The sequence below is a fragment of the Arvicanthis niloticus genome, chromosome 11 (genome assembly GCF_011762505.2).
Source record: "Arvicanthis niloticus isolate mArvNil1 chromosome 11, mArvNil1.pat.X, whole genome shotgun sequence".
In the NCBI taxonomy this organism is placed as follows: Eukaryota; Metazoa; Chordata; class Mammalia; order Rodentia; family Muridae; genus Arvicanthis; species Arvicanthis niloticus.
Window position 1 is genome coordinate 37,612,478 of NC_047668.1, and position 14,003 is coordinate 37,626,480.

A 14,003-nucleotide genomic window follows, 5' to 3' on the forward strand; every position below is an offset into this window, starting at 1 on the left:
GACACACAGGTTTGGTGGGTAGGGAAGGAAGGGGGGTGGATTTGGGAAGAGTAGAGGGAGGGGAGGAGGGTGATTATGATCCGAACATGCTTGTACAAATTTCTTGAAGAACTTTATAAGAGCCATGAGCCTGAGAGAAAGAAGCTGGTTTATTTACATTCCAAGTGTGAGACATTAGCATTTCCATCCAGACTGTAAAAGAGACTCACAAGAAAGAACGGAAGAAATGATTCAGGAGGCAGCAGGCTTGAGTCCAGATGCTTGCAAAGCATTGCAGGAGAACCCCCCCTACCCCACCCCCGCTATCTCTTCCCTTAGGCCATTCCACACACTCTTCTGACTGACTGCATCCCCTAATGTTCCGCTAGAGGGTGGAATAAAATGTGTTTTAATTTATGGTAATTTCATCTGGCTTCCTTTTCCTTCTCTTTGTTCAGGTTTTGTTTGCAACGGATGACTTTTTTGGTCCTGCAGAAAATCTCATAAAGGTATGGATGGCTACACAGGCGTCTTATGTGGGGAGTGATTGGCTCAGCTGAAGCTCCGAAGCCGTGTACACTGAAACCTGCTGGCCTGTCTGGGACAGAAGCTTGTGTTGTGTACTGGGTGGGAAGGATCAGGCTACTGAAAACACACCCAAATCAGCTCCCAGAAAACACACAGGGACTGGTGGAGCCAGGAGAGGAAGGGAGGGGCCAAGTTGCCAGAGGGAAAAAAACCTCCTTGAGTACGCCCTTTGATTCATACGAATTCCATACCCTGGGCTGGGAAGAAAACGGACACATCTTGAGCTTTGGTGACATCTGCCTGATTACAATGGGTAGGACATTCTTGGTTAAAAAGTAGGTCAGTGGGCTGACTTGCTTCATAGGCCTGAGAACCCAAGTTCTATACCTGAAACCCACAATAGAACCAAAGAACTAACTCCTGAAAGCTATTGTCTGACTCCACACACATGTCATGGCACACCTCCACTGCATTCACACACACCTCATTAATAATAAAAATTAAAATTAAACTTGGGGGGGAGGAGGCTGGAGAGATGGCTCAGCCATTAAAGAGCACTGATAACTCTTCCAGAGGTCCTGAGTTCAATTCCAGCAACCACATGGTGGCTCCCAACCATCTGTAATGGGATCCCATGCCCTCTTCTGGTGTGTCTGAAGAAAGTGACAGTTTACACATATACCTAAAATAAATGAATAAATCTTAAAAAAATTAAACTGTGGAAAGATAGGGCTGGGGAGATGGCTCAGTGGATAAGGTACTTGCTGAGTTTGGATCTCCAGAGTTCGAAAAGAAACCAGTCACCGAAGTGCTTGCACCTATAGTTCTGGCACTGGGAAAGTGGACACAGAAGGATCCTTGTGGTGTCTTGGCCAGGCATTGTAATTTAATTGGTGAGCTCCAGGTTACATGAGAGATCCTGTGTTAAAAAATAGATTGGAAATGGTTAAAGAAGACATGAATGTCTATCTTTGGTCTTTACACATGTAAGCCTGTGTGCATAAACACATACTCTGTCTCTCTCACATACACGCAGGCAGCCCCCAAAGTAGATAAATACAGAGACAACCCTACTGTGTCATCACCCATGTAGGCATAAGGGGTCTTACCTGTGGGGAGGGAAACCCAGGAGTAGGTCAGTGAGTGTGACTGCATTGCCCATCAGCCTCGGTTAGAGGGCCCTAGAGATTGCTACTCTGTCAGAGCAGGACCTGGCTGAGCTCAGAGCAAGTTACTCACATAACTCTGAAGGCACTGTTTATATACTAGTTTACTTTGTACTCAGAAGAAGACGAAATAAAATGAGAATAGAATGAAGGCACTGGGGAGGTGGGTAAGCGTATGCAGCTCCAGACACACACTCCAGGAGCATCCTTGAGAATGAGCAGGCTTCATGCAGAGCTCATGCAGGTGTTAGGAGCTCCCAGGACCCGAAGGCCACATGCCACACTGAGAAGGGTAGGAGGGTGAGAACAGGCCCTTATTTCTTCTATTTTACATTCTAGTGTATCCATGAGCATGCATACAATACCCTCACACTGACACACATGGGCATATCCAGTCACATTTAAAACATTAGGGATGGGTTTTTACATTTCCCATAATAATAATAATAATAATAATAATAATAATAATAATAATAATAATAGTTGTTGTTGTTGTCATCATTATTATTACTAATTTATTTATTTTAAATCAGAAAAGTCTCCCTTGTAGCCCAGGCTTGGAATTCACTTTTATAGCCCAGGTTGGATTCGAGCTTATGGCAGTTCACCTGCCTCAGTCTCGTGAGTGCTGGGATTATAGGTGTGCCCCATCATGCTTGGTGATTTTTTTTCTCCTTTTTGAGGGAGGGAGGGGAATGAAGAAGAGGGGAGGGAGGAGGAGAGAGGTGAGGAAGGAGGGAGGTAAGTAGTTAAGCTAAGGTCCTTTCGCTCATTGGTCATAGCCCACTCCTCACCCTCCCCTTGGCAGAATGGACGCTTCCCAGCAGTAGTTTTTGTCAGTGTTTGGTGTCAGAGCACCACACACAGACGTATGCAGCAAACACAGGCTCCTACAGCTTGGAGTCTGGACATCTAAGATCAAGGATGGCAGGGTCACTTCATTGTGTCCTTATAGGTGCAGGACAGAGAAAAGATGCTCAACCCTTCTTATGGGACCCAGCTCTATCAGAGGACATCAGCCAATTAGCTTCCCACCCTGAGAGTAGGCAGAGTGTCAGAGAGGAGTCAGCTTTTAAAGAGGGAAGGTTATCTCTGCCTCATGGTTTCAGAGTCCTCACCCATGACTTCTTGGCCAGTTGCTTTGTACCTGTGGCAGCACAGGACATCATGATGTGTGTGTGTGTGTGTGTGTGTGTGTGTGTCTGCTCACCTGAAGGCAACTAAGGGGCAAAAGAGAAAGGGCCCAGGCTTTAGCAGCTCTACCAGCACCTCTTTAAGGCACCACCTCATAATGTGCAAAGCTGAGGGTTAAGCCTTTGTTTGATACCTGGGCCTTTGGGAGTGTTTAACATCCAAACTATAAAGCATTCTGCCTTTTGTGAACAAATCACTCCCAAGCCCCCACATAGTCATACCAATTCATGGGCAGGAGGCTTTGACACAGAAGTCGGAATCTAGGGACATAAACATCCAGTCCATAGCAGAAAAGTCTGTTGAATCTTATACTTTAAAGTAAATTGTATCTGTAAGTATATAATATACTTTGTAGTTTTTAATGTTCTCATGTCTTAAGTACCTGGCATTCTGGAACTATGTTCTCTTCACTGACTGAGTATCCGCCATGGTCCCTGCAGACCCAGGCTGCCCTTTTCATTGCTGAGTGGCTGTCACTGTCCCCTCTCTCTGTCCATGCACATTTGAGTGGATCACATTTAACTGTGTGATCCACTCAATATTTAACTTCACTGTAGAGCAGGCTCTGGGCTGTGAGGGAGCCCCAGGGCCAGCTTAGTTTCTTTATTGAAATATGCAATCGTCACCTTTTCCACAGAGTTCTTTTCTCTCCCGTCACCCAACCTGGAGTGTGAGGACTTTGGAATATTTTATGTGATTAGATCAAGGGTGATCTGTAATAAAGACAAAAATGTTGCCAGCTTCCTAGTCTAAGTAAACATGGGGACTTCTTATGCATCCTGGCACGTTTCAGTGGTGGCCTTTGTTGAGAGACAGCACTAATACCATCTGCCTTTGACCCATGAAGGGAACTGAGGTATACTGAGGAGGTGAGCTTGCCCTACAGGCCCTTGGCTGGGAGCTCATAGAATGCTTGCTTGCCCTGTGAGAGGTTGTCCATGTGTCATTTCCATGTCACCATACTCCACTGAGGCTGTGTAGTCATCCTGGTTGTCAAAGATGAAGCCTATTGCTCAGTGGTTCATTCTAAGAACCTGAGCTGGCATCGTCACCACCAGGAGTTTTTGCTTTCCCACCATGATGGTAGCACAGTACCTACAATGCAAGGTCACCAGTGTCTATCCTGACCCCAAGCTTCCAGTGGCTTTTCCCATGACCTGGCCTGGTGACCTGCTCCATGATCTCTTTCGTTGCCTTGGAAGTGTTCCACCTACACACAGCAGACAGGCAGCATTCATGGGGCCTGCGTGTGGGCTCCCTGGTTGCTGATAGTGGTTCATTCTGTGGACCAAGAGTCACAGACAAGAAGAGTTAGTTATGTTTGCAGATGATACAAAATATGGAGACACCCTCTGGTCTGGTGGTAGAGCTGGGCATGAAGGTGGGCAGACACTTCCAGTGAGTCCTTGTATGCTTTCTCTGTCTATCTCTCTGGGCTATAACCTGACAGGCTGGTAACCCAAGCTCTTCATGAATGGTAACGATCCCTTGTCCATCTTCTTAGAGCAACAGTCCGATTTTTAAGGAACATGAATACACTGAGTTTGGGAAATGGGTGGACGGATGGGAGACCAGGCGTAAACGAATTCCAGGTAAGGAGGGGGGTTTCTCCCACGCGGTGCTTGGTGGCTGCTTGGGCTGAGGATGAAACCCAGCTGGTAGAGAGCTTGCCTAGTGTATTAGTCATCTTTCAATTGCTGTCATAAAATAATATGACTCAGGAAACTCATAGAGAAAAGTTAATTTTGCGCTTAGTTTCAGGGGGCTGGAGTCCATCATTGTGGGAAGGTATAATAGCAAGAGGCAGAGGCATGGAGGAGCAGGAGGCTGAAAGGTCACATCTGTCACAGCATGCACAAAGCAGAGTGTGAAACTGGAAGTAGCTTCAAATGCTCAAAGCGTGTCTCCAGGGACATCTTCCCCTAGCAAGGTCCCACCTCCTATGGCTCTCCAAATTGCTAACTCGGAACCAAGTGTTCAAATGCATGAACCTACAGGAGACACTTCCCACTCAAATCACCACACCTAACATTTAGGATGCCTTGGGTTTGATCCTTAGCACTATATAAACCATGCGTGGTGGGGCACACCTATAATCTCAGCCTTGGAGGTGGAGGCAGGAGGCAGGAGGATCAGGAGCTCAAGGTAAACTCAGTAGAGGTAAAACTTGCTAGTTTGAGCCTGTACTATGTGAGACTCTGGAGTGCTGGTGGTGGGCTCTGCTGTGAAGCTAGTGTCTTGAAGGCTTGCTAGGTATATAGGCATACTGGGGCATGGATAGAATGGAGGCTGTAGAGAACTCTGAAAGAGTAGAGAGTAAGTTTGTAGAAGAGCCAGGCTGGCAGAATTCTACATTATGGTGGCTAAATGGAAGCTTTCAAAAGCAAATGTTTTCCCTGGCTTGGAGAAACGAGCCTTAGAGAGATCCGTGATTTGCCTAGCATGATAGTGGGAAAGGAGAGGCTTGGAAACTGAGTTGGTCTCTCTGAATTCTTTTTTTTTTTTTTTTTTTTGAAACTAGAATTGAGGACCCTGTGGGTCATGGTGGACCTTTGTGGTCACATTATGAAAATTACCCTGAATGTGTGCTTCTACGGTGGAAGATGGGGCCTCAAAGCTGCTGTCGTTCCCCATTGGGTTGTCATGGGTGCTCTCCTCATCTCCCATGGGATTTCAAGGATGCTGTTCTCATCCCCCATGGTACCTCATGGATACTCCTGTCATCTCCATGGGGCTCCATAGGTGTTCCTGTCATTCTTATGGGTCCCCATGGGTGTTCTGGTCATTCCCCATGGGACCTCATGGGTGTTCTTGTTCTCTCCTGAACATTATGGGTGTTTTTGTGGTCCTGTAACAGGTCATGACTGGTGTGTTATCCAACTGGGAATACAAGGCATTATTCGTGGTATCGACGTGGACATTTCTTACTTCTCAGGGAACTACGCTCCTCGAATGTCAATTCAAGCAGCAAACTTGAGTGAAGGTATGTGGAAGCCACTGACCTCAGAGAGGACTGTGGGATGGGAGGCTCCTCTGACTCAGCCTGGTGCTCATCTTTCTGTAAGAAGTAAAGGTGCCAGTGCTCTGAGGTTGTTGGGCTACAATGGAGTCTTAGACTTAGGATTCTGATGGGCTGTCCTGAGGTGATGTTCAGCTTAACAATGTTTGCTGGTCCAAGATAGTGGCCATCATCCATCCCCACAATGCTCAGGTCTGCAGAGGTGCATCCTTGTGCTCTCTCTGTGTGGGGGCATTTGCTGAGCTGGTTGCTGGGGAAGATGGAGACACCCTCTGGTCTGGTGGTAGAGCTGGACATAAAGGTGGGCATGAAGGAACCAGAGCTAAGGTAACTACAGGCTAGAAGCTCCAGCCCACTCCCAGCTACCTAGGCAGCTCCACAGTACTGCAGCTCTGGGGCTCCAGCCCACTTCTAGCTACATAGCAGTCACCACTGTGTAGCAGCTCTGGGGTTCTTAGTGCTCCTCTTTACCTCTGGGAACATTGGATATTGTAATTTATTGTAAATTATCCAGGTTTCATAATTTATTTGCATCATCTGTTGTTGACATTTCAATTAGTTAATACATGGTCATATGAGTGCACACACATTTTTAAGGAGTATAAATTTGTGTCTCTGGACACATTGATACTGCCAAAGTGCTGTGTGCACAGTACCATGACAGGCTCTGCACAGGTGAGCTGGTCCTACTATCCTCAGACGACTTGGCTCCTGGGGAAGTTAATGACGGTCTTAGGGATGAGACTCCACAATAAGACATGGCTATGAGAGACAAGTCAGAGGTGTTTTGAGTGTTTGTAGATGCTGCTGCTTCTGAGCTGGCAAATTCTGAGCCTTAAACAGATACTCGGGGAGGCAGAGCTTGTGGAACTAACCTTGAGGTATTTTGAACTCAGAGTGATCCATCTGTGGGATTTAGCCTAACTTGAAATAATGAGCAAATGTGGTACCAACGTATTCCACTGCCCTCTGAGAAGTAAGTTAGCAAATTACCCAGTGAGGGACCCCAGGTGCCATGCTAAAGCCTAATCATTAATTCTGTGACTAAAGCAAGGATGTCGTTGGGGCTCTTGTATAGATGACAATTGCCACACATCACCTGAGAGAGAATTTGTTCTTGGCTTCTCAACCCTGAATCCTGTGTGGTTGTTCTGCCTTCAGATACAATGTCAAACATTCCACCAAGGGGAGTTAAGATGGGAGCTGCAGCGACACCTGAGGAATTTGAAGCCATTACTGAGGTAAGATGCTGGTTCTTTGTGCCAGGACTGCAAAGAGACTGTTGCAGGCTTGGGTATGTGAGGCAGTTGTCTGGGAGGCACCATCTGGCATGCTGTACTTCTTGTATCGATGCAGTGCAACAGTAGGTTTCCTCAGTGGTTCCTCTTCTTCTGTGTGGGAGAATGGCCTGGCTGTTCACAGCCTTGAAGGGTCATTGGGTGCCCTCTGTGGCTGCACACTGCTGCTGGCCCTACTAGGAAACCCTTCACATTTACCTCCCACAGTGACTTGATGAAGTAACTTTGTGTCTGATGAACTTAAGATAAACAATGGGGCTTGGCACCTTCTTCTTGTGTTAAGTTTGTCTGGTAAAAATGTGTTGATCTACGTCTAACTGGGAACAGTGAATGAGCCAGCTTTCTGAGAAGCGAGCTTTCAGCCAATTGTCTCCTCGGGCTTAAAGCCCTGGGTTTTAGCTGAATGCCCACATTACCACTCTGGTTTCTTTTAAGAATCAAGAAAGCGGCATTTGAAAGCTCCATCAGTTTACAAGTGTCACCGTTACCTATGTTATCAGTATAGGGGAAAAAAAGTCTCCAACGGGAAGTTTACTTTGTTTATTATGAAACTGTGTCATTGTGCCAGAATTGTGTGGTTCTGGTTCAGCAGCCATCGCACTCTCCTTCCTTAATGCTTGCACAGGATAAAAGGGTGCTGGTCTCAAGAGCCAATGCTGACGTTTCTGTATTTATCACTAGCTGAAATCGCATTCTTGGGATTACCTGGTTCCCATGTCGGAGCTTAAGCCAGGGGAGCCTGACTCCAGCCACAACTATTTTTTTGTTAATTCGCAGCAGAGATGGACTCATATCAGACTCAACATCTTCCCAGGTATGTGCGACAGAGACCTTCGACAGGCGTGTGTGACTTTTCTTCTTACATTGTCCTGTTTACATGGAATACAAAATAAGCCACCTTGCCCTGGCAGTTCGAGTTTGGTGTATTTTAGGATTGTGATTTCTCTTGTGCTTTAAGAAATAGATACTCTACTCACCAATAGGTAGCTAATGAAAATCTAACAATTTAGCTAGGTGGTGGTGGCTGGCGCCTTTAATCCCACTGTTGGTGAGGCAGAGACAGGAAGATTTCTGAGTTTGAGGCCAGACTGGTCTGTAGAGTGAGTTGTAGAGGGAGTTCCAGGACAGCCAGAGCTACAGAGAAACCCTGTCTGGAAAACCAGAAACGAAAATGTATCAACTTAAGATGTGTTGGAACTGGAATTCCATGTCTCCTACTGACTTGTCTTTCCTTTTTTTTGGATAAAAAATTCTTTTAATCAATTCTTTGTGAGTTTCACATCTCGTACCCCAGTATGAGCAGTTCATTCCTCTTTTGCCAAGTGACATTCTATTTTATGGTTAGAGCCATTTATATATCTGTTCATTCATTGGTAGACATTTGTTTCTACCTGCTGGATATAATGAACTATGCTATTAATGTTCACTTATAATAAGAATTTAAGATTGTTTTACTTTATATATATGAGTGCTTTGCCTACTTGTATATCTTGTTTGCCTATGGAAGCCAGACAAAAGCATCAGATCCCCTGGAACTAGAGTTACAGATGCTTGTGAGCTATGTGGATGCTGAGAATCAAATTTAGGGCCTCTGGAAGAGTAGCCAGTGCTTGTAACCACTGAGTTTTCTCTCCAACTCCAGCGTATACATATTCTCTGTCTGTCTGTCTGTCTGTCTGTCTGGATATTTCTGTCTTTAGCTTATACCTAAGATTGATATTTCTGGATCATATAATAACTCTGTGTTTGAGGATTTGAGAAATTTCCAGAATGGCAGCCATGTATAAGGTGGTTTGCCTTTTTCAGTTCCCTCCCAGTGTCTTGTCACCTGGTCAGTGTGAGGTGATGTCTTCCTGTTGTTTTGATTTGCACTTCCTTGGTGACTAATGATATAACTTGTGTGTTTACTGGTCACTGGTATATTTTCTTTGGAAAGTTGTCTTTGCAGCCATTTGTTTTCTTGATGAAAGACAGTCTGACTGATGGTAAGATGGGGTCTCAGAGAAGTCTTAATTTGCATTCCTCTGTTAGCCGAGGACGAGGAACACTTCAGACAGTGGCCGTTTGTGCTTCTTCTTTAGGGAGCTGTCTATTCAGTTCAGCCCATTCACTGATTAGAGTTTTTTTTTTTTTTTTTTTGGTTTTTTTCGAGACAGGGTTTCTCTGTATAGCCTTGGCTGTCCTGGAGCTCACTCAGTAGACCAGGCTGGCCTCGAACTCAGAAATCCGCCTGCCTCTGCCTCCCAAGTGCTGGGATTAAAGGCATGCGCCACCACCGCCCGGCTGATTAGAGGGTTTTATTTGTTCATTTTTTCTTTGTATATTCTAGACATTGATCTCTTGTCTGATGTAGTGTTGACGGCTCCCCGCCCCCAAGTCTATATAGGCCATGTCTTCATTCTGGTGATTGCTTCCTTTGTTGAGCAGCAACTTGTTAATTTCATGCGATTCCATCAGTTCAAGGTTAATTTTTGCATTAACGGAGCTCTATTCAGAAATTTATCCTTATCTTCACGATGTGAAATATCTCCCCTAGCAGTTTAAGGTCTTATATTGATGCCTTTGATCCACTTAGATTTGGGTTTTGTGCAGGGTGAGAGAGATGGAAAAATTTTATTTTTACTCTCTCTTTCTTTTTGCTTTTGGTAAGGTAGGATCTCTCTGTATAAGAGTTCTGGCTGTCCTGGATTTGTTTTGTAGACCAGGCTGGCCTCAAACTTGCAGAGATCCGCTTTCCTTCTGTCTCCCAAGTACTGGGATCAAAGGTGTGCATCACCGCCTCCCTCATTTTTCTACATGTAGATATCGAGTGTCTCCAGCTCCATTTATTGAAGAGGATGCATACCTCTTTTTAAATTGTCTGTTTTTGAATTTTTTTTTTTTGGTCAAAAATCAAGTGTTTGTAACTAAATTTACTTCCAGGTCACAGTATGAAGGAAGATGCCCTCATGGGAAAGACCTGAACAGGTGTATTCAGTATCAGCTTGCTAATACCACCCATTCTGAAAACAGTGGAAGGGGACATGTGAGCAGAGACAGGAGAGGGTGGCCTTTCCTTACTTGGTAGTTCAGCCAACTCTGGGGGCATCCGCTTTGACAAAGGGACTGAGTGTATCCAGAAGTCATGTGGAGCAGTGCTAAGAGACAGTAGTTGTCATGAAGACAGGGCTAGTGACTGTCAGGTAAACACATAGATAGCTTACCACCCCACACAGGCTGAGTGTGGAGGTTCAGGAAATGTGTACTGTTAGTCAGATGACATGGTCTTTGCTTGTATGAAGCAATGATGACAACTAGAAAAACAGCTGAAGTATTTAGGTAAATCCATAAGAAATTTCCATTTAAAAAAATATAGCTTTACATTAGGCGTGCTATATGTGTGTTATGTGTGCGCGTGCGCATGAGTATGTCTGGTATGAGTGTGGCGGCCAGGAGACAACTTGAATTACTTTTCTCCATCATGAGGATTCTGGGGATTAAACTCAGGTCCTCCCTTTTGCTTGACAGCTCGTGACTTTACCTGCTGAGCTATTTTACCAGCCCTAAGAAATTTCTATTTTTGGTATGGCAAATGCAACCTCATGTGTTCAACCCAACTGGCTTGAAGCTTAAGAGCAGAAAGAATGTCTCAGACATTTCCCAGGGCAAGCCTTGCCTTGCTGGGAAATTGCCTTGTTGGATCTAGAGGGTACCTGGGTACTTTCTCAGTTGGCCATTGTCTTCTGACCTGGTTGAAGGTGAGGGGTGGACACTTCTGCGAGATTTCTCCTGTCTCTTTGCTGATTCCCTGCTGTTCTGTGATGATTCTACCTGGGATACAGTTTTAGAAGGGATAGGAAGGAACTGTCATCTACTAGGATGCTGTCATTGAGCCATTGAGGATAGAGAGGCATTTTTGAAATTCTTTCATTATTTTGAAGGTGTGGATGGATATTAACTCCATAAAGAAAAACCTTACCGTTAACGGTTACTATTAGCTTTATACCTGAGAGATAAATATCTTAGTGCTGAAATGAAGCACTGTATCTGGGTACCAGAGAAGCAGTGTCTCCCTCTTAACTCCCTCTTGATGGATAGTCCCTGTTCTAAGATTTCATGCCAGCAAAGTCTGGTTTTATAGGTTGAAAACAAAGATTATCTACTCGTTATCAGAGTATCTTTAGAACACTCAATTTTACATCTTTTCTTTCTTTCTTTCTTTCTTTCTTTCTTTTTTCTTTTTTCTTTTTTCTTTTTCTTTTTTGATGGATGTTCAAGACAGGGTTTCTCTGTGTAGCCCTGACTGTTCTGGAACTTGCTCTGGTAGACCAGGCTGGTGCCAAACTTAGAGATCTGTCTGCTCTGCCTCCAGTGTGCTGCAATTGAAGGCCTGTGCCACTATGCTAGTCACCAATTCTTTTTCAATGTTTAAATACACGGGGCTTAGATTCAGCATTTAGTTAAGAGACATGAATGTCTTTGCAAAAACCGCTTGGCATCTGCCTCCCAGAAAGCCATACCCTGATGAAGGAGGAGGCTTGTCAGTGAGGTTCAGGGGCTGTGAGTGGATCTGGGTAGCTGTTCGCTTCTATGCTTGACTTGTGTCAGGCTGAGCTGCTCAGCAGTGAGTGGCTTTTCAGAGGACCATCTTTTTGTGTCACATGCACTGTGAGCAGCACCATGAGAGTCTTAGGGTCACCAATGTTTGCTTCTGACACCAAATGTGTTTTAAGTAGCCTTCCCCCCCATGTGTATATATGCACACATGTATGTGCCCATGGGGACCAGAAGAGGACGTTGGGTTCTCTGAAGCTGGGGATACAGGTGGGCATGAGCTACACAGTGTGGGTGCTTGGGTGCTGGGTCCTGAATTCCTGTCTTCTGCTATAACACTGAGGGTTCCTGACCCCAAACACACTATGGACAATTTTCAGTGGAATTTTGACTTCACTAGAGCAGTGCCATAAGGAAGCTGGTGCTCTGCCATGTGCTGGGAACTGCATGGCTGTGACACAGTCTGTAACTGGTCTGCCCTGCAGGGATTTTATACTCCTGTATCTGCGGCACCAGCATTAGCAGAGGTTTACAGAAATGAAAACAAAACAAGTAGCTTCAGGCTGCGATTAGAGCTATGGAGTGAAGGCATGGTTACCTGGTGAGTTAGACAGGGGCCTAGGGGATGGGTAGAAGAAGGGTGCTATAGGCAAGTGAAGGAAGTTTTGGAACCATGACACTTGGGGGCCAAGAATGACAAGTAGTGTGGGAGACCTGAAAAATTTGCTCAGGTGCAAGGCAAATTGTAGTGTTCCTGTAGTGGGGCAGTGTCCGCTGCAGGGGCCTGGGGCAGTGTCCACTGCAGGAGCCTGGGGCAGTGTCCACTGCAGGGGCCTGGGGCAGTGTCTGCTGCAGGGGCCTGGGGCAGTGTCCACTGCAAAAGCCTGGGGCAGTGTCCACTGCAGGAGCCTGGGGCAGTGTCCACTGAAGGAGCCTGGGGCAGTGTCCACTGCTGGAGCCTGGGGCAGTGTCCACTGCAAAAGCCTGGGGCAGTGTCCACTGCAGGAGCCTGGGGCAGTGTCCACTGAAGGAGCCTGGGGCAGTGTCCACTGCTGGAGCCTGGGGCAGTGTCCACTGCAGGAGCTTGGGGCAGTGTCCACTGCAGGGGCCTGGGGCAGTGTCCACTGCAGGAGCCTGGGGCAGTGTCCACTGCAAAAGCCTGGGGCAGTGTCCACTGCAGGAGCCTGGGGCAGTGTCCACTGCAAAAGCCTGGGGTAGTGTCCATTGCAGGAGCTTGGGGCAGTGTCCATTGCAGGAGCTTGGGGCAGGGTCCACTGCAGGGGCCCAGGCAGTGAGCTTGCTGTGTTGTAAGCATAGAGGGAAGGGAGATGGGAGAAGGCCGACATGCCCTTAAGGTCCATGACACACCAACAGCTAGCTAACTTTTCCAACAATAACACAGGCACTTTCCTTCTCAGATGGTGGTGTTGCACGCCTTCGAGTGTACGGTACTGGACAGAGGGACTGGGCTGCATTGGATTCTGCAGAACCTGTAGACCTGGTGGCCATTGCTTTTGGGGGTATCTGTGTAGGATTTAGTAATGCACACTTTGGACATCCAAATAATATGATAGGTGAGTGGGAACCCCTGGAGCCAGACTTCGTGTAGAAATGTGGGCTCCAGCATTACAAGCTGGGCATGGCTAGAATAATGCCCCCAGGTGAAGGGGGCGCTATTTCAGAGAACGAGAGTAACTCAATGCTTCTGTGATATGGAGTGGGTCAGCAAGAGTCATGGTTCTGTTGGGTAGTATTGGTGCATGCCATTCATTAATCCTAGCATTTGGAGACAGCAGCAGGTGGATCTCTGTGAGTTCAAGGCCAGCTTGGTCTACAGAACAGCCAGGCCTGTTACACAGAAAAACCCTGTCTAAAAAAAAAAAAAAAAAAAAAAAAAAAAAAAAAAAGTCACAGTCCTTCTTAATTTCAGCCCAAATAGAGAAGATATAAGAGAAAAACTAATTAAATCAGTCAGTCTTGTGCTGCGAATTCATAGAAATGCCAACTCTACTAAAATTAATTTATGTAGTGATACTTGGGATTGTGGGATGTGAAATTTAATGACAGCAAATCCATTCCCACATTTAAATTAAATCAAAGGTCAGTCTATTAACCCCAGCTATTTCCTGTAGGTGTCGGCGAACCCAAGTCCATAGAAGATGGTTGGGAAACTGCGAGAAGACTGGACAGACCCCCAGTGTTAAACGTAAGGCCAGCAACAGCTGTAGCTTTGAGTTTTTATAGAAAATGTTTAAAAAAATACTTCTTTCATGTTAGATCATGGAG

General features: G+C 45.9%; 1 protein-coding gene across 1 annotated transcript in view; it reads left to right on the plus strand.

Moving 5' to 3' along the window:
* Window positions 1-14,003, plus strand: part of Allc (allantoicase) — a 32,065-nt gene that overhangs the window by 11,727 nt on the left and 6,335 nt on the right. Inside the window, exons 3-9 of the mRNA XM_034514503.2 lie at window positions 438-488; window positions 4,372-4,459; window positions 5,725-5,850; window positions 7,048-7,127; window positions 7,866-7,998; window positions 13,136-13,291; window positions 13,850-13,923. Of these exons, the coding sequence (XP_034370394.1) occupies window positions 438-488; window positions 4,372-4,459; window positions 5,725-5,850; window positions 7,048-7,127; window positions 7,866-7,998; window positions 13,136-13,291; window positions 13,850-13,923 (708 nt within the window). The remainder of the gene's footprint in view (window positions 1-437; window positions 489-4,371; window positions 4,460-5,724; window positions 5,851-7,047; window positions 7,128-7,865; window positions 7,999-13,135; window positions 13,292-13,849; window positions 13,924-14,003) is intronic.